A 21200-nucleotide genomic window follows, 5' to 3' on the forward strand; every position below is an offset into this window, starting at 1 on the left:
CTTTTGCGTGTTAACGATTCGACTCACCATCTCAGATCTGGCAAAGATTGTACAAGGGATATGGCCGTCCCTCCACTTAGGCACATACCAGATATTCTTCTTCTTCTTCTGCGTTCGTGGGCTGAAACTCCCACGTGCACTCGTGTTTTTGCACGAGTGGATTTTTACGTGTATGACCGTTTTTACCCCGCCATATACCAGATATAATCAGCGTGGCAGCGTTCTTAGTTTAGGGTGGGAATATTTTGACAAATGAATTTCTTAACGGACACTATAGTGGCAATCTAAGGAATTAATTCATCAAAATATTCTCACTTTGCAAAAGAAGTGTTTAACATGTTGATGTTTAGCGGTGTCAAATTGAAGGGGTGGTCTTATCCCAAACACAAGCCTGGCCAGGTTTGAGATGGTGAGCTGAATTGTTTTCACGTTCATAACTGTGCCTTTACGTCTCGTCTGAGGCCTTGACAGTGGCAGTTAAAGTGTAATATGATCGAGTCTCCCAGACGATTTTGAATGGTATTTCGTGAGGAATTTCGCAATAAATTTGCAGTTGAGCTGTCCCTGTTACGCATCATTACGGCTGAAGTTGCTACCAGTTTGCCTGCCCCGTCAAGAGATAACGTGGTTCACAAAAGCAATTTCTCTGTCACAACAGCAAACTACACGGCAGCAGCAAGGCTAGTGCAACAACTCTGTTTAATCGCCTTCCCCTTAACCAAAATACGTATATATATACTACCACTCGGTAACGCACAGGGTCAGTTACGTAGCTTACCAGACAGGCAACGTTTGGAAAACAACGATGAAGATGATCTGATAAATCACTTCCTTTCATGGCCACAAACCAAATCCTCACACAACTTACCTTCGATGGATCCCCAGGTATTTCCTGCATCCAGAGATCCAGGGCGATGTGCGCGTAGGTGAGAGTCATGCGCACCATGGGAGCCAGGTACACATCTCATAGCTATACAACAAGCATAGCTATACACCAATCACCCATCAAACCCAAATTCATCCCCTCCTCCCACTCACCTTGGATGGAGTCCCCAGGTATTTCCTGCATCCACAGCACCAGGGCGATGTGGGTGTAGGTGAGAGTCATGAGCACTATGGGAGCCAGGTACAGGGCGATGGCCAGGATGATCTGGTAGATGCTCTGCTTCCACGACTCCCAGCTGGGTCTGCAGTCCGTCAGCAGGACGGACTTGAAGGGCGGCGGGAATTCGTACGCGTGGGTATCGGCCACTATTAACTCCTGTACAGACGACATACTTCTTGTTAAAAAAACAACCCCACAAAAAAAACCAAAAAACCCCAACAAACAAACAAAAAACTGTTATTCAGATAGACTTGAAGGGTGGCGGATAGTCGTATGCGTGAATGTCTGCCCACTACCTTGCAACCCCCCTCCCCCCCTCCCAACATAAAAAACCCAAACAACTCATTCAGCAGAATAGACCTTAAGGGTGGCGGATAGTCGTACGGGTGAGTGTCAGCCACTATCAACTCCCGTAAAGACGACAGACTTCTTGTTACAAAAAGAAGAAGTGAAACACAGTTTTTCAGCAGAATAGTCCTTAAGGGTGGAGGGTTGTGGTACGAGTGGATGTTGGCCTCTATCAACTCCTGTAAAGACGACACACTTATTTTTTTAAACAACAACAACAACAACAACAACAACAACAACAAAAACAACAACAACAGCAAACAAACACAAGTTCTCCAGCAGAACAGACCTGAAGTGTGGCGGGAATTCGTATACGTGGGTGTCGGCCACTATCAACTCAAGTAAAGATGACACACTTTTTTGTAAAAGAGATAAAAATAAAATAAAACCGCATCTTGGTGGCGGAAAGTGGTACGGTTGGATGTCGACCAAGAGTTGAAAATAGACAAACTGTGCTGTACTAAGATATGCTTTAATGTTTTTTTTAACCGAAAACTATTTCAATAAATTATACGAAGATGGATCTGCATTTCTTCTGAACATGAGTACATCTTTTAAACCAACAGGGTTAGAGTTTCAACTTGAGACTGATTTAAGCGATGAAAACTGCTTTCGCGTGATTTTTGAAGATCAATATACTCGCGGTACTTTTCACGGCAAAATCATCAAAAAAGCAACGATGGAAATCAATAACACGAACAATATCCCGATAGTTCGAATCACAATCAGATTACTAAACAGACCAAACGCTAACAGAACAGCAGTTAAATGAACTCACCGGCAGAGCAATCAGCATTGCTGTGATCCAGATAATGACGATGATGTTCCGAGCCCTCGTCAGGGTTGATTTGAACCTAAGTGGGTAACAGATGGCGTACCATCTCTCCACGGCTATGGCGCTTAGCGTTAGCACTGACACCGACACTGATGTGTTCTGAAACAGAGAAGAGTTCGATAAGATAAGATACGAAAAGAAAATAAAAACATTTTAATGTCCATGTTCATTGTACATAAACATGGACATTTGCCTGCATGCAGTGATGATAGCGCAATGACGCTAAAGGCAACATGGAGGGTGACAACTTTTGATGAAGAGTGTCATAATTGGAACGGCAGGTTGTTAAGTAAATACGAAAGTCTCCTTTTTTAAAATTGATGACAAAGGTAGGAGAATCACGTAAGGAGAAACGATACAAATGACACACACACAAACACACACACACACACACACACACACACACACACACACACACACACACACAAACACACACACACACACACACACACACACACACACACACACACACACACAAACACACACACACACTCACATACACACATACACACACAAACACACAAACACACGCACACACACAACCACCATCACCACCCACTCCACCACCACCACCACACCACATATCACTATAACAACCCAACCCCCCCCCCCCCCCCTTATCCCCAAACCACATCGAACACCACCACAACAAAACCACCCCTTCCCCACCCCTCATACCCCTACCCCACCTCCACCCTCTCCCATCCTCCTCCACCGTACCTGCAGAAAGAGCAACGTCTTGCACATGGCGGCGCCCAGGAACCAGGTGAGCGAGACGTTCTGCACCAGGGTGGGCGGCAAGCACAGGAGGATGACGAGGAAGTCGCCCAGCGCCAGGTTGACGATGAAGACGTTGGTCACCGTGCGCATGTTGTGGTTGCGCCACACGGCAAAGCACACCAAGAAGTTGCCCACGAGCCCAACCACGAAGGTGAGGGCGTAGAGCACGATGAAGAACCACTCGTAGCTCTTGGGGAAGATGTGCTCTTCCAGGGCGGAGGTGTACTCGGACTCGTCCCAGCAGTACTCGTTCCAGCACTCCGTCGTTTCGTTGCCGCTGTCGCTGTCGTTGTGGGTATTGTTGGCCACCTGGGCCGTGACATTATTGTGGAAGGGAAAGGGGAAGGGGGAAGGGGTGGTGGTAGAGCTGTACCCGCTTTGTAATATCGCCATGGTGTTGGTGGTGGTAGTGTTTGTAGTGGGGGTGGTATTGGTGGTGTTTTTTTCTCACTCAGACGACGGTGATGTCTGTACCTGAAACAGAATGGCGAAGGAACGACTCAAAAGCGTGAAAGATCAGGAGGACTTCCCACCCCCCCCCACCCCCAAAAACGAACTGACGGAGGGGGGAACGGGGTGGGGATGGGTTAGGGGGCAGCGTGGGGAATGGGGGGGGGGGGGGGGTCGGGGGCGTTGGGAGGTGTCGAATTCCCGTAAAAGCCCAATCCTGCAAAGACGAGTACACGTGGGAGCTGCATCCTACGACCGCAGAAGAAGAAAAAGAAAGAGGGATATGATTGTGAACTAGAAAGGTACGATTTTCAAATAGTATTCCCCCAAAATTAACAGACACAGATTCGTACAAGTAAGTTAACAAACACAGACACGATTCCTACAAATAGAATCAGACACACAGACATGGACGCATGACAACACAGGCTCCTTTTCTTAGGAGGGAATGTACTGCTTCATTCCTCCAGACATTTTTGCTTAAAGGCCAACATCCAAAAGAATTTTTCTCCTGGAGCGACCTAAACTTGAACCCGTCGCTCTTCTTGCATGTCTGTTTACTTCGTGTTGCACGCAAAAATTGCGCGACTTCCTTGCCGCGTGGATTGACGAAGCTGTTTTATTCTCGTGACTGAAAACACTGCAGTGCGTGCAGTTTTATTCTGTGGGTTCGACAGATCGGTCCAGTAGTTTGGTCTCAATTGCTCTACACACACGCGCACACACACACACACACACACACACACATACACACACTGGCACACACACACACACACTCACACAGGCACACACTAGCACACACACACACACGCACACACACACACACACACACACCCGCTCGGCTTTTTGTCCCCTCTGCCTCACTGATTTGGTTTTGTGTTTATTTCGTAATTATTTTAATAGTAAATAGTGAACATTGCTTCAATGCCGAAGCAAAAAACATCATTATTGGTTGTAATTTGCTACCAATTTTAAAACCCGAATATCGTATTACATAGTAATTTTGACAGCAGTTCAAATGTGTACATTTACCAGTTCCATTCAGCAGACCGTTTCAGGTCTTTGTGACTGATTTCTGGCCAGGAATTCATCACGCTTTCTGTTGTTCATTCGTTTCCTGTGACATTGATCAGCAAACCAGCAAAGTGTGTGTGTGTGTGTGTGTGTGTGTGTGTGTGTGTGTGTGTGCCGCTTTTGGTTATATCGGTTTTTGTTGTTGTTGATGAGTACGTAACAAAATGTAGTCAGTAGGCCCTATAATTATATACGTTTGCACCATACCTCATCTCCCGTGAAATATCAACAGAGTTCGAAGTTTCAGTTTGTCAATCTGTATAGTATGATTTGTTTTCAAATACGTTTTGTCTTTCTTTCCTTGTCCTGGTTTGTTTACAGATCATCGTCATTTTTTAATCTCGGAAGATCTAACTAGTGTTCTGAGCCGGCATCGCCTAAGTAGACATCAACAAGCATCTACATACTTGAATGATCTTGCCGTTGTCTATCTTTTGCGATATCATGTCCATTTGTGAAAAAAACATGAAAAAGTATCCAAATAATTATTTGACAAACGGAATGCCATACATTTCCACATCGCAACATTATACGTTAATTGGATCTGTGATCCAAACATGGCTTTTGGTCAATCGAGATGGAAGTTTATTCCACAAGCCCGTAGGGCGAGTGGAATAAACTGCCATCGAGATTGACCAAAAGGCATGTTTGGATCACAGATCCAATTAACATATATATCTCGACATTCACTGGTCTTAGGGTTTTTGTTTTCAAAGAAGAAAGAAACTTGCTTGAACACGGACCACTTCTCCGAGCAAAATCAACAAACCTAATCACTCGCATTCCACCTCAAGGTCTCGGCCAACCAAGACTATGGCATACTCGTAGCAAAGCCGCCGAATGGTACCGTAAACCAAGAATAGTGACGTAAGAGAATAGAATGTCGTCTTTTGATTTGGAACGTGACGTGTTTCAGAACTTCTTCTGGACAACTCGGATGGTCTTCTGCGTAGTGGTTGGCACGAGATTCTTTTTCTTCTTCGACAGTTCATCCTCCGATACTGTAGCAAAACGTTTCATCTTTTTTTCACTTTCGAGTATGCGGACGACTGAACTTGACCGCTAAAAAGTAGTCCTTTCGGAATCATTACGCCGAGTCTGAACATGAGGTCTGAACATTGTTTTTAGGCAGGATCTAGGTGAAAGCGAGGCTGTTCTTATCTCTGTGTACAGTCGAGAGAGAGAGAGAAATACATGTCGAGACATTATTGAATATTTGTACCAGTTTCAATTTGTCTGATAGATGTTGAATGACACAGAAATAAAACGATTTCTTCGTGAACTTCAATTTAATATATCAGGTGTACGATACATCTACACAGTTGTGTGTGTGTGTGTGTGTGTGTGTGTGTGCGTGTGTGTGTGTGCGTATGTGTGTGTGTGAGTGTGTGTATGTGTGTGTGTGAGTGTGTGTGTGTGTGTATGTGTGTTCTTGAACATAACTACACCCATGTGTTTATGAGTTACATAATTATATATATGCGTTCAGTCAGTCTGCATGTTTCCTTTCACAAAATAAGACACAACATCAAAAATGAATACAGATTTGATCTGCAAGGAGGAAATATCAAACCAACCCACACCCCAAACCTAAAGCAGCTCATGACAAACTTTTGGTACACACTTTGCAAAATAATACTCTAATTTCTAACCAGCTGCATTACACGCTGCCAACAGAGAGAGAACAAGTCGCGTAAGGCGAAATTACAACATTTAGTTAATCTGTCGAACCCACAGAATACAAGAAACTAAGTCCATCTCACGATGAACACGAGCCGAAATCATATGCACTCGACTTGCAGTGAAATAGAAAGAAATCAAATACGACGAAGAGAAGAAAAAGTTTGAAAGTACCATTGAACTTCCATGTCGGCGTGTGGCTGAGCTTAAAATAGGAATGTTGTTGCAATCTGTTAGGCACTTTCCCTTTTGACAGGTAGTTTTTGCATGTACAGCAAAACACGGCCTTTTTTACAAATCCTAAAGACTGTCGGAAACTTCGCATGCTCTCTTGTGAACGCCATGTGAAACATTGATTCTGAAACAAAAATCTATGGCATGAATGACAATGGAAAGACGGTCTCTCTCTGATTCCAAGTTCATAATGACAGTTATAAAGTGCTGAATTTTAAAAAAATCTGTAGATGAAGTAAAATCATTTGAATGTTGGCTTGTTGAAACTTCATAACAAACAGCCACCTCGTCTATATCATTATCTGAAAGAATGCCAACTTCCTTTGAAACACCAACATTTGTATGGAAAACTTCTGTTTCTGTCATCTTTGATTTCATTTGACAACTTGGACTGATGGCATCTTCCAGAGATATATCCATTACTTTCAACTTGCGCCTCTTTGTATTCCTGTAAGCCTGCCACTTATTTATAAAAAGAAACGTTTGATACTTTTACCAAACAGTTAGTATAATGCACGATTTACCTGTATTCGTCTTTAAATTCTGCAAGACTGAAGCGAAAGAGGTCTGTCTCAGTTTTGTCGTCAGTTTGTTGTGTACATTTACACACGCACAACGAACAACACATGCACAGGCCCGGGGGAAGCTCTCCTTTCTTATGTCCGACGATAGACGTATACATGTAGTTTACATGTTTATTAGTCATCTATTTGATAGATTACGTGTATGATATGACGGAGAGTCGCATCGGTTTGATGCCGTGAACCCAACCGTGGCTGTGGCTGTCGTTTGAAGTAGCCTACTTCTTTATAAAAATTCATTTACATTCTACTTCTGACCAAGGCATGTTTGGTACCTACTGAATCCTTGTTGCGTGTAGTTTTACGTGGCACGTTGCCCAAAGTTGTATTCTTGAGGAGCATAAAATAAAACGTGTTACAAAGTTATCTCAAAACTCTGCAGTGACTGCTCGCGCAGCAGGTCAGCTAATTATAGCACGCAGCCTCCACAGACAGCTTTCGAGCCGAGACCATATGAGTCGCCGCTCCTGCGGCTCGTCAAAAACTGCACGCACTGCAGTGTTTTCAGTCACGAGAATAAAATAGCTTCGTCAATCCACGCGGCAAGGAAGTCGCTCGATTTTTGCGTGCAGCACGAAGTAAACAGACATGCAAGAATAGCGACGGGTTCAAGTTTAGGTCGCTCCAGGAGAAAAATTCTTTTGGATGTTGGCCTTTAAAACCCAGAAACGGTCAAACATGAATTTACCTCAGCAGTTAACTCGACTTGTGTGTTGGTATATATTATTAAGTTGTGCCCAATTCGCGGAATTGCAGCCCAATTCGCGAAATTGGCAACATTTTTTCCCGTTTATCTACTTAGTTTCGCCAAAAGCGTACCACTCAGCAGAGACAGCAGGCAAACTGATGATTTTTGGTAAATGTCCAAACGGTAGGGTGACCTTATTACACGTAACAAATTGAACCTACAATCTAAATTGAAGTGTTCTACTTTTGAACACACTTGCTGTGACCAGTTTTGAACACACTTGCTGTGACCAGTTTTGAACACACTTGCTGTGACCAGTTTTCAACACACTTGCTATGACCAGTTTTCAACACACTTGCTGTGACCAGTTTTCAACACACTTGCTGTGACCAGTTTTCAACACACTTGCTGTGACCAGTTTTCAACACACTTGCTGTGACCAGTTTTCAACACACTTGCTGTGACCAGTTTTCAACACACTTGCTGTGACCAGTTTTCAACACACTTGCTGTGATCAGTTTTCAACACACTTGCTGTGACCAGTTTTCAACGCACTTGCTGTGACCAGTTTTCAACGCACTTGCTGTGACCAGTTTTCAACACACTTGCTGTGACCAGTTTTCAACACACTTGCTGTGACCAGTTTTCAACACACTTGCTGTGACCAGTTTTCAACACACTTGCTGTGACCAGTTTTCAACACACTTGCTGTGACCAGTTTTCAACACACTTGCTGTGACCAGTTTTCAACACACTTGCTGTGACCAGTTTTCAACACACTTAATTGCTGTGACTAGTTTTCAACACACTTGCTGTGACCAGTTTTCAACACACTTGCTGTGACCAGTTTTCAACACACTTGCTGTGACCAGTTTTCAACACACTTGCTGTGACCAGTTTTCAACACAGTGTGACATAGTACAGGGTGACACAAAAACACCGGTCATCACCAAAAGTCGAATAACTTCAGAAATGTTATTTAGATCAACACAAAACTTCAGCCACATTAGGTCAAGCCTATGTAGCAGACATCCCCAAAGTCTGTGCTACAAAAACTCTTTGTTTCACTGGCGCACAAAAATGTGCTCTATATGAGCTCCCCGCAGACACACTTGGATCAGGGGGCAAAAAAACTGGTCATCACCTAAACTTGAATAACGTTTGAAATAATTAATCAATTCTTTTAATTTTTCCGATTTAACAAGTGGAACCAATGTTCTATAAGTGTACCAAATTTGAGCTTCGAGATAGCATGGACTACGGAGAAAAAGACATTTATAGTTGAGGCATATTTTCGGCTGAAGTCAATCCATGCAGCTCAATTGCAATTCAAAGAACGGTTCGGATGTCGTGAATTTCCTGTCCACTCAATGATCTACAGATGGGTCAACCAGTTCAGAACCCATGGAACTGTGCGTAACCTCAATGGTAAAGACACTAACAGATAATCACACTCTGGACGACCGATATCATCAAGGACACCACCACATGACCGTTTTTTTGGTGTCACCCTGTACTTAGTTCTGCACGTACTTGCGAAAGTGGCACACATGTTAAACATTTGAAGACTGGTGTTTACCATGTGTAGCCGTGTGGCGATTTCATATGTACTGTTGTCCCTCTCTTTTACTCCCTGTCTATTATCTTCCCCTGACCCAAGTTGTGTCTCCCGCTAGGATTATTGTGTGTTGTAGCTAATTGTAGGTGTGTATGGAGGCTGGTTTCTTATTGGTTGATTGTTTGAACGGGTGCGCGCGTGAGTCAGGATAATAGCGTGGGCTAGAAGAGTACCCGGTGTGATTTCGAAGAGTGAAGACGTGTCAGTGTGCGTATCTTGGATTGTGATGTTTTAGTTGTAGTTGAACGATGTTTGTGTTTCTGTAATAATCAATGCAAGTAGTGTAGTTTGGGCCATTATAACCGTGTATTTTGGCGAAGGAGTGATTCGAGAATTGTTTAGAGAGACTTTGTGTGTGTGTGTGTTCAGTTGAACAAACGTTTTAGAGCTGGGTTTATATCAGCGAAGTGACTTTCGACCGGGATCGTAATTCAAGTTCCGACGAGTTGTGTGCGGCTGTATATTGAGGAAGGAACTACACTGCTTTCTGGTGTCAGCTTTCTGGTGTACGTTAATTAAAAGTCACGTTATCGTAACCTCTGTAGAGTGGCAAGCAGAGGCTATACCAACTGGCCTCCACTGCACCAACTACAGAGCAGAGGTAGAAGCGCTTATCCACGCAGCCAATACCATCAGCAGCAAGGTCAATCCCGACACCCAAGTTGTCTTCCTGACTGATGCCTTGTCTGTGCTGCAAGCAGTCAACAACAACAAACTGCCTCAGCTTACAACGACACTTCATAACATCAAGTGTCTGAAGACTGTATTGCAGTGGGTCCCCTCACACTGCGGGATAGAGGAGAACGAACAAGCGGATAAAATGGCCAGACTGGGTGCAGAGGATGAACAAGAAGAAAACCCAGTGAGCGCCACAGAGATGAAAACCATCATAAAGTCTCTGCTTAAAACCCCTCCAACGCATGACAGCTACCACCAACTGTCAAGACCTGAACAGGTAGTCATTTTCCGCCTGTGAACAGGGCACAACAGAATGCAACAACACCTGCACAAAAAACTGCGAGCCGTGCCCTCCCCCATGTGTCCCTGTGGAGACGCAGAGCAGGATGCAGCCCACATCCTGCAGGACTGCAGAAATCTCCAGCCCCTGAGGAGAGAGATCTGGACCAGGCCGGTGCTCCTTCATGAGAAGCTGCATGGACCTGTGGAGGCTCTTCATAAGACCACCAGCTTCATTACCAGAGCTGGACTCCAAGTTTAACATTGGCGAACGACAAGAAGAAGAAGAAGAAGTAACCTCTGTCTTGGCGTCTCATTTATGCCTCCTGCCGTCCTGGCCTATTTCCCCCCTTCCACTCCACCCTATCACACATGTTTGCAACTTTCTCTTGCAGAACCATGTACGAGAGTCCTGTGCGTGCCAGTGCGGTGTACCAATGATGACAGGAGCATTTCCTGCAAGACTGTCCAATACATCAAAACCTTGGAGCAGAAATCTGGCTTGCTTACACACACCAGTGAGGGACTTCTCTTCTTCTTCTTCTTTGTTCATGGGCTGAAACTCCCACGTTCACTCATGCGTTTGCACGAGTGGATGTTTACGTGTATAACCGTTTTTACCCCGCCATTCAAGCAGCCATACGCCGATTCCGGGGGAAGCATGCTGGGTATTTTCCTGTTTCTATAACCCTCCGAACTCTGACATGGATTACAGGATCTTTTGCGTGCGCACTTGGTCTTGTGCTTGCGTGTACAAACGAAGGGGGATGAGGCACTACCAGGTATTCACATAAGTTGACCTGGGAGATCGGACAAATCTCCAACCTTGACCCACCAGGCGGCTGCGGCCGGGATTTGAACTCACGACCTTTCGATTAGAAGGCCGATGTCTTATCCACTGGGCCACTGCGCCCGTCGTATGGGGCAAGCTTTACGGTCGTGTAGAGACCCTCTAACGGACAGCAGCATTTTCCAGGAGGACCGGAGTGCCTGTCTGAGCGATTATCGAAGAAGAAGAAAAACTATGTGCTATGTGTTCAAAGCTGGCTCTGTGTAAAACTATGTGTTCAAAGCTGGCTCCAATTAAAAAGTGTGTTGAAAATTGGAACACTTCAGTTTAGAGCGTGCATGTGGTGGTTAACATCATGCCCTACACGAGAAGGACTTTTGTTTTAAAGATCAAATGACCGAAGGGAAGTAAGCGCTCTAAATGCATACGACATGTGTAATGGAGTAAGCGAGAGTTATACGGAACCAATCTCCTGGCACCTGAGAGAATAAGAAGCATTGAACTGAACAAGCGACTTTCATCCTCTTTTATTTTAAAGATTAAAAACATTTCAATGTCATACATACCAGCCGCCCCTCACTGCCCCCTCACTGTTATCAGAAAATTAAAGTCCAGCAGCAAAAGATCGAACACGCAGCAGCTGAACTCACAATGAGATGGGACACACACTGTACATGATCTATAGAAATCACCCCTGTGGCTAACGCCATGAGCGAGTTACATCGACCCTCGGATGCTGTCTGGACAAGCAATCAACATTAAGGTGAAGTATGTGTATTGTATGTCAACATGTGTTGTAAATTTCTTTACTGCTTTCATCGAAAGTGAAACATTAGTCTCCCCCAAGTGACGGTACACAAACGGTGCTAAAAAGAATACTTGTGACTCCCCTCCCCCTAAATTAAAGAAAATTAAAAAAAAGAAACCGGCCTCAAATCATCCCTTAAGCTACACAGATTTATTTTGGGGGTAGAAATCATGGCACTGCATACCTTAATAACCGTAAACTCAGTTGTAATCATGGCACTGCACACCAAAATAACCGTAAACTCAGTTGTAAGCATGGCACTGCACACCAAAATAACCGTAAACTCAGTTGTAATCATGATACTGCACACCAAAATAACCGTAAGCTCAGTTGTAATCATGGCACTGCACACCAAAATAACCGTAAACTCAGTTGTAATCATGATACTGCACACCAAATAAACCGTAAGCTCAGTTGTAATCATGGCACTGCACACCAAAATAACCGAAAACTCAGTTGTAATCATGATACTGCGCACCAAAGTAACCGTAAACTCAGTTGTAATCAAGGCACTGCACACCAAAATAACCGTAAACTCAGTTGTAATCATGATACTGCATACCAAAATAACCGTAAGCTCAGTTGTAATCATGGCACTGCACACCAAAATAACCGTAAACTCAGTTGTAATCATGATACTGCACACCAAATAAACCGTAAGCTCAGTTGTAATCATGATACTGCTCACCAAAATAACCGTAAACTCAGTTGTAATCATGGCACTGCACACCAGAATAACCGTAAACTCAGTTGTAATCATGATACTGCACACCAAAATAACTTGAAACTCAGTTGTAATCATGGCACTGCACACCGAAATAACCTTAAACTCAGATGTAATCATGATACTGTACACCAAAATAACCTTAAACGCAGTTGTAATCATGGCTCTGTACATCGAAATAACCTTAAACTCAGTTGTAATCATGATACTGCACACCGAAATAACCTTAAAATCAGTTGTAATCATGATACTGCACACCGAAATAACCTTAAACTCAGTTGTAATCATGGCACTGCACACTTAAACTCAGTTGTAATCATGGCACTGCACACTTAAACTCAGTTGTAATCATGATACTGCACACCAAAATAACTTGAAACTCAGTTGTAATCATATGGCACTGCACACCAAAATAACCTTAAACTCAGATGTAATCATGATACTGTACACCAAAATAACCTTAAACGCATTTGTCATCATGGCTCTGTACATCGAAATAACCTTAAACTCAGTTGTAATCATGATACTGCACACCGAAATAACCTTAAAATCAGTTGTAATCATGATACTGCACACCAAAATAACCTTAAACTCAGTTGTAATCATGACACTGCACACTTAAACTCAGTTGTAATCATGGCACTGCACACTTAAACTCAGTTGTAATCATGATACTGCACACCAAAATAACCTGAAACTCAGTTGTAATCATGATACTGCATACCGAAATAACCTTAAACTCAGTGTTTCTGTGATCCGAAACTCCAAAGGCAAGGGTGCCAACCTAGGTGATTAAAACATTGACCCAGGTGATTACAAATTCGGATGAAAGTTAACCAAGATCCCAAACACCACATGCGATGGAGGAAAAACAAGTGGCAATATCGTCTTTTCACTCAACTTCCTGATACATTTCTGCTAAAAACCAAAATCAAAAAATAAAATCACCGAGCTCCAAATGACACAGGTATAAGGTCAGAAACCTAATTCGAAGTAATTTTGTTTTCACACAACTTCCTGAAACCTTTCTGTTTAAAGGTCTTCGCAAACATACAAGCCAAAGGCAAACTTCGGAAAGGAAGCGGCAACTGTTCTTTTTCACTCAACCAACTAATAACATATCTGCGTAAAGTGTCTGAGATTCCAAAAACACAGGCAACGTTGGCAATTTTGTTTTCACCTAGCCAATAAAGTTGTATTGAGTTGAATTGAATTGAATCGGATATAATTAAACTGAATTGAATATCCCTAAAACACAACACAGGCAACCAAAAAGGCACTCACCTTCCCCAAACATCTCCATTTCAATTCTCGGAGATCCCCAAACAACACTAAACAATGACCTCAAGTCAAAAACTTATAGTCTCTGCTACCCCAAACAAACACCTGAGTCACTTTGAATTGATGCAAACTCAAACTGAAACCTTACTGACCAGCGCGTCATCCTTTTAAAGGCGGGTCGCTGAGGATTAAGTGGAAATGATTGACGGAGCCGACCAAGCCCACATCAAATTGCTTAAACACTAGCTGTGGATACGACGCACCACACACATTACTGTGTCGCGTGCGTGTTTGAGTTTGAGGCGAAACAAAAATCGATGTTGTAGAACTATAGGTGTTGAGATTGTTGTATGAGCGTGGAGCGATGCAAAGACAGCATGGAAGGGGCAGGTTTCGTACTTGAGTAGACAGGCAGACATGCAAGTAGACGGGCAGACAGGTACACGGACGGGCGGACGGACGGACGGACGGGCGGACGGACGGACGGACGAACAGACGGACGGACAGACCGACAGACTCACTAAGACACACACTATAGCAATAGGGACAAGAATGAAGGATCTGGAATGGAAACAACTCAACTGTCAGAGCAATAGGAATAGAGAAAAGAATGAAGGATCTGGAATGGAAATGGTGGGGGTGGTCGTAGATTTACGCCTTGACGAGGAACGGACCAACAGTTGGCGCTGTAGAAGGGGAGGGAGGAGGGGGGAGGGGTAGGGGGAGGGGGCGGTAGCTCAGTTGGCAGAGCACTGGACTTATGATCTTATGGTAATTGTAGGTTCGAATCCGGGTCGGGACGGTCACGGGTCAACTTCATGTGCAGACTCAGAGACGGTATTCATGTTCCACCCCCATGTCACCACTGTGGCACGTAAATGCCCTCGGTCATTTTGCCATAAGTGCGGGTGGCTGATTACACCCAAACAGGCATACACCTGAGTAGCGCGACCCTGTTGTTGCTAGCTTTCCACTGGGAGGAATTAGCGACCCGAATTTCCCAGCGATGGGGCAATGAAGTAATGGAAATGGAAACGTAGGCGTCCTACCCATTCATCCATCGATCCATCCATCCCTTCATCCATCACTCATGTTTCAGACTTTTGTCTTCTTGTTAATAAAGAACATAATGTGCTTCTACATTTGGAAGTCAAACACCAATTACGAACTACAATTCACCTTTGACTTGAACATGCCGAACCCACGTCATCCCTTATATTTAATTAGCAAGATCTAGATCAGCACTTTTTCAAGACGTGTATGGGAACGTGTACGGGTAACGTCATCAAATCTAATATTAACGTCACGCGTTTGCCAAGATCTGCAGTATTGGTGGGAGCAAAACATCGTATGCATTTGGAACATTGGAGAAAAAAGTGAGTCACGGGTGACGCAATATCTACACGTACACGTACACGTACAGGTCTTTGCTACACGTTCGACCATCTAGAACACTGTATTACCGGCCGTTGCCTACCTGGTTACAACATGCAGTCCGCCCGTCCGTCCGTCTGTCTATCTATCTATCTATCCATCAATCCAACCATCCTTTCATCCGTCCGCCCGTCCACACATCTATCCGTCCTCCATCCCTCCATCAAACCATCCATCCGGCCATCCAATCAGCAAACTCAAACAATAGTCACCCTCTACCCTCCTCTTTATGCCCGACATGTTCACTTCGTTAAGGGCAGAATATACCTGCGCAGAGTCAGCGGCACAGACGACGCACTGCATATTATTGATGCTGCGATAGGGATTATGACGAGTAGCCTACTTGGCCTGTTTTCTTTTCACGCAACGTGTAGCGGGCTGGGATAATCTGCAGTGCGTCGTCTGTGCCGCTGACTTTGCGCAGGTATAATCTGCCCCTTAGCCAGACGTCAAAAATCGGACAAGCGAACGAACAGCACTTTTCTTTTGACCCGACAACGTCCAATGCACGTCAGCACCGATATTAACTGCGTCGCCAAGCAGATTACACCCTGTTGATATTCAGCCAATTTGTCTTGATACTGCGTCAAAAACTCCAGCAGCTTAGTCGTTTATCACACGAATAATGAACAGGTAGAAACCATTATTCTCGTCAGTGTTGCCAAGGTATTATGTTCGTGGTTTAATTGTTCGGGTGGGGGTGGGGTGGGGTGGGGTGGGGGTGGGGGGGGGTGGGGGTGGGTTGCGGTCGTTTTGCCGTTTGATTATGAAAGGTATTACAGATACGCGCACGTACACCCGTGCCACTGTGCCATGATTTCAGAAACGTAAACCTTATATAAATGTGCCGACATAACAATGTTGTGTTGAAAAAAGTCATCCAACTGTTTTCACTGCCCCGCCTTCACCTGACCTATATCAACCCCCCTCCCCCAAAAAAACCCAACTTACCACACCTCTCCCCTCCCCCGCCCGATCCCCCGTTCTCTCAAGCTTCTCACCACGGAGACATTGAAGAAATTATCATCTGCAGCATCCGATACTTTAGTGAGGAAAGCAAAAGGAAGAAATTGAAGAGAAATGAGCTTTGACTTTTTGCTGTTCTTTTTGCAGCACCAGACGAAAAAAAATCAGAGATACAAATTGATAAAAATCCACAAAAAGTTTATTTTGTATTATCATTTTTTGTTGCTTTTGGTTATTACAACGATCACGTTAAAACAATATCGATTGATGTATCGAGCACACCTTAATAACGCGTCCGCCCACACAACCACCCCTTATCAGATTTAGTTTCCCCCCATATTTCAGGCATGCAATTTAAAGTAGTCAGGCTCTGTGCTTTAACTGCTATATAGCGCTACCATTCCTTTGTGGTCAGTGAAATAGCTCCATGGTCTTTGAAGGCCGCATTAGATTGATGCACTAGATAGAGTTTTGGAGAATATTTGCACACCAGTTTCAGAAAAAACACCCTTATTCGTCAATAATGTACGTCATAGATGACAAAATTAAATAACTCTAGCCATAATGCTTATATTAGAAGTGATGAGCACCGATGCATAATGTATTGTATGGCCAGCACAGTAACCACGAACCGTTTGAAAACGTGTTCAATAGTCAAAATACCAATTAGACTTCTTCTTCTTCTTCGTTCATGGGCTTAGACTCCCACGTTCACTCATGTTTTTAGCACGAGTGGATTTTTACGTGTATGACCGTTTTTACCCAGCTATTCAGGCAGCATACGCCGATTTCGGGGGAGGCATGCTGGGTATTTTCGTGTTTCTATAACCCACCGAACTCTGACATGGATTACAGGATCTTTTCCGTGCGCACTTGGACTTGTGCTTGCGTGTACACACGAAGGGGGTTAAGACACTAGCAGGTATGCACATAAGTTGACCTGGGAGATCGGAAAAATCTCCACTTTTAACCCACCAGGCGGCAGCGACCGGGATTCGAACTCACGACCTCCCGATTCGGAGGCCGACGTCTTACCATCTCGCCACTGCGCCTGTCTACCAATGAGACAAAAGAGAGTTCTCGCTTGCATTTCAATATTTGATAAAGCAAATCGTGTAAACCAGTGTAGGGCCTCTCTCACAGCAAGCCATGTGTCGCATACCATCGCCTATTTTTTTAAATATATTTTTGTTATGCCAGTGTTAGCTGCAGAAGTGATGTCATTTGTTGTTGTTTTAGTTACCCTAACTGTATCAACAAATTCACAGAGAATACTAGATTAAATCAAATCAAAGTTAATTTGATTTGATTTGATTTGATGTAGTATTCTCTATACTAGGGTACCTAAATCAACAAGAAATGAGACTTCACCACTTCTGCAGCTAACACTGGCATATAAATACTGGCATAATACAAATAGGCGATGATATCGTAGCGTTTTTTCCTGTTCAAATTGTTATTATTTGCAGTAAACAGTAGTGGGAGAAGAGGACATGCAGACCTTAAATTGAGTACGTAAACAGACATAAAGCATGAGTAACGCACGAAGAGCTTAGAAAAATGAGTCAGAACTTCCACGGAAGTCTTTTTATCCTTCAGGCTATGATGTCAGCCATTTTTTATAGTCACCCGGATAATGTAATAACCAATCATTGCCCCGCAGACCGCCGAGGCAGCCAATCGTATTTCTTCATAAGCAAAATTAACCTTCAGTGTGTCTCCAGGGTAAACATGCAATAACCAACAATTGCTTTTCTCATAAAGGAAAGCGGGACAATCATTTTTCTTCATAAACACTCAAACGATGGCGGGGGAAATTGACAGACGCAAGCGTGCCAGACAAGCTAATACTCGTAAAGAATAAAGTGCGCGTCGGCCATTTTGTAAGCTATGGGAGCTTTGTTATTGTTAGGGCTCATTTCATTGGCCGCTGCTTGAAAAATGAGTGGTTTTACGGAAGTGCAGTACATACAAGAAAAAAGGGGGATGGGAGGTATAGGCTTAAGGCTTGGTATGATATGTTTGGTTCCTTTTGATGTTACTTTTACCGTAGAATATCATTGTCTCGTTCTGAATTCTCATCTGGGAATTGTTGTATTTGATCCACACAAAAACCAACACTTGCCGCAGCCTCCTAGTCCTGTAACATGTTGAAAATAATTAAATTTGAAACGAGCATTAAGTTAAACAAAAAGGGCTTCGTGCACATGGAAGTGAGCAGTCCAGAAAAATAGTCTTCGGCAAATCTACCCCCGCCTGTTATCACTAATAAAACATAACGTCATTCTTACATTACGGACGAACGAGCGAGCAGAGGGAAGGGCACCAACGAAAAGGGAAAGACAACAAGAACAGAGAGAGAGAGAGAGAGAGAGAGAGAGAGAGAGAGAGAGAGAGAGAGAGAGAGAGAGAGAGAGAGAGAGAGAGAGAGAGAGAGAGAGAGAGAGAGAGAGAGAGAGAGAGAGAGCGAGAGAGAGAGAAAAAGAGACAGGCCGGAAAGGGAAAGAGAGAGAGAGAGACGTAAGGCGAGCTCAGTAACAACGACCATCCAATGTACTCTATAACAATCAAAATCATTATAAAACCTGTAAGTGCACAAACAAATAAAAATCCACTTTAGATTTTCAAATTTCAAAATAACAAAAACATTGTCGGGGTGGGGCGACTAATATTCGCAAACGAAAATTGATCTAAAATCTGAAGCTGATATGACTTTGGAGTGCAAGGTTAAACGGAATCAAGAAAGGAAAATAAAAGCCAAAAACACTCGAGTTAGCGGAAGCTTGAAATGAACGTAGAGCAAAGGAAGAAAGAGAAAAGTTGCCGTTATGGATGGGGCTGTCTGGACCCAATTGACTGACTGGCATTACTGTCTTTTTGACACTGTGCAGGCACAATAGCACGTGCGCGCTGTCTTCTTTTGAAAGCAGCGATACTGGCAAAAATCGTGACTCTTCATCAATGTCATTGTTCTGTGCTGTAATCTCGAGAGAGAGAGAGAGAGAGAGAGAGAGAGAGAGAGAGAGAGAGAGAGAGAGAGAGAGAGAGAGAGAGAGAGAGAGAGAGACTGAGAGAGAGAGAGAGAGAGACTGAGAGAGAGAGAGAAAGAGAGAGAGAGAGAGACAGAGAGAGAGACAGAGAGAGACAGAGACACAGAAAGAGAGACAGAGAGAGAGACACAGACACAGAGACAGAGACAGACAGGCAGACAAAGACAGACAAAGAGAGAGAGAGAGAGAGAGAGAGAGAGAGAGAGAGAGAAGCACAAAGAGGCAACGAGAGAGAGAGAGAGAGAGAGAGAGAGAGAGAGAGAGAGAGAGAGAGAGAGAGAGAGAGAGAGAGAGAGAGAGAAATGCGTGGTGGCGGTATTGGTTGTGTGAGTGTGTTTGTGTGTGTGTATACACATACACCACCACCCTCGTCTCAGTTCCCCGCCTCTGTTAAAACATTTGTTATTTGGATGTTATGGATGAGAGTTTTGGTACATAGAGACTCAGAGTTTCCCGTGAACAACAATATACACATGTATACGGGCGATGTAACTCACAGAATATCGGAGGCTGTTCACATCCGGATTTTTCTTTATTTTTCTCTCAGAATCTGTTGAAAAATGGTTGATTCATGGAACGAAACATCAGAGAGAGAGAGAGAGCGAGAGAGAGAGAGAGACGCACACACACAAACACTCACACGTGCACACACTGTCACAGAGAAACACACACACACACACACACACACGCACACTCACACACACACAAACTGTGACACACACACACACACACACACACTCACACATCATCCACACACACACACACACACACACACAGAAGGTAGGGTGAGGGAAGTGGGAGGCATTGAGGGAGGAGTATCAAATAAAGGAACGAAGGAAGGACTGCCGGATGGACCTAAGAAAGGAATGCAGGAAGGAAGGAAGGAAGGAAGAAGTCATTTTTCACTTCGCAGCCAAGTTGCTGGCTATTTCCCGGTTACTGGAAACTGACCCTTTCGGCCATGCAATCAGAGTCATTGTTGTGTTCATCCGGAGTCGAGGTGCAAGGCACAAGGGGGGGGGGGGGGGGGGAGGATTTGGGAGGGGGTTATGGTGGTGGTAGTGTCGCGAAGGAAGGCAGGATAGGAACGTAGGAACGAAGAAACCCTGTGTCACATAGCGCCTTCTCATTTTTCGCAATTAACGAAAAGTGTGCGATGTCTAATATCTGCTCTTATCTAGGATCTGAGATTGGAGAGAGCGAGAGATAGAGAGAGGGAGAGGGAGAGGGAGAGGGAGAGAGAGACACATAAGAGAGAGAGAGAGAGAGAGAGAGAGAGAGAGAGAGAGAGAGAGAGAGAGAGAGAGAGAGAGAGAGAGAAAGAGGGAAAAAGAGAAAGACAGACCGACAGAGTTGAAGACAGACTGACATAAAGACAGATAGACGGACGGGCGCAGTGGCGTGGTGGTAAGACATCGGCCTCCTAATCGGGAGGTCGTGAGTTCGAATCCCGGTCGCTGCAGCCTGGTGGGTTAAGAGTGGAGATTTTTTCGATCTCCCAGGTCAACTTATGTGCAGACCTGCTTGGGATTTAACCCCCTTCGTGTGTACAAGCAAGCACAAGACCAAGTACGCACGGAGAAGATCCTGTAATCCATGTCAGAGTTCGCTGGGTTATAGAAACACGAAAATACCCAGCATGCCTCCCCCGAAATCGGCGTATGCTGCCTGAATGTCGGGGTAAAAACGGCCATACACGTAAAATTCCACTCGTGCTAAAATCATGAGTGAACGTGGGAGTCTAAGCCCATGAGCGAAGAAGAAGAAGAAGAAGACAGATAGACAGACCGAAAGGGG

General features: G+C 44.2%; 1 protein-coding gene across 1 annotated transcript in view; it reads right to left on the reverse strand.

Moving 5' to 3' along the window:
- LOC138966762 (orexin receptor type 2-like) overlaps nt 1-21200 on the reverse strand; it is a gene marked incomplete in the record, with an annotated part of 280805 nt that overhangs the window by 6705 nt on the left and 252900 nt on the right. Inside the window, 3 exon segments of the mRNA XM_070339093.1 lie at nt 1039-1261; nt 2232-2387; nt 3009-3542. Coding sequence (XP_070195194.1) covers nt 1039-1261; nt 2232-2387; nt 3009-3461 — 832 coding nt within the window.

This window comes from Littorina saxatilis, linkage group LG5 (genome assembly GCF_037325665.1).
Source record: "Littorina saxatilis isolate snail1 linkage group LG5, US_GU_Lsax_2.0, whole genome shotgun sequence".
Taxonomy (NCBI): domain Eukaryota; kingdom Metazoa; phylum Mollusca; class Gastropoda; order Littorinimorpha; family Littorinidae; genus Littorina; species Littorina saxatilis.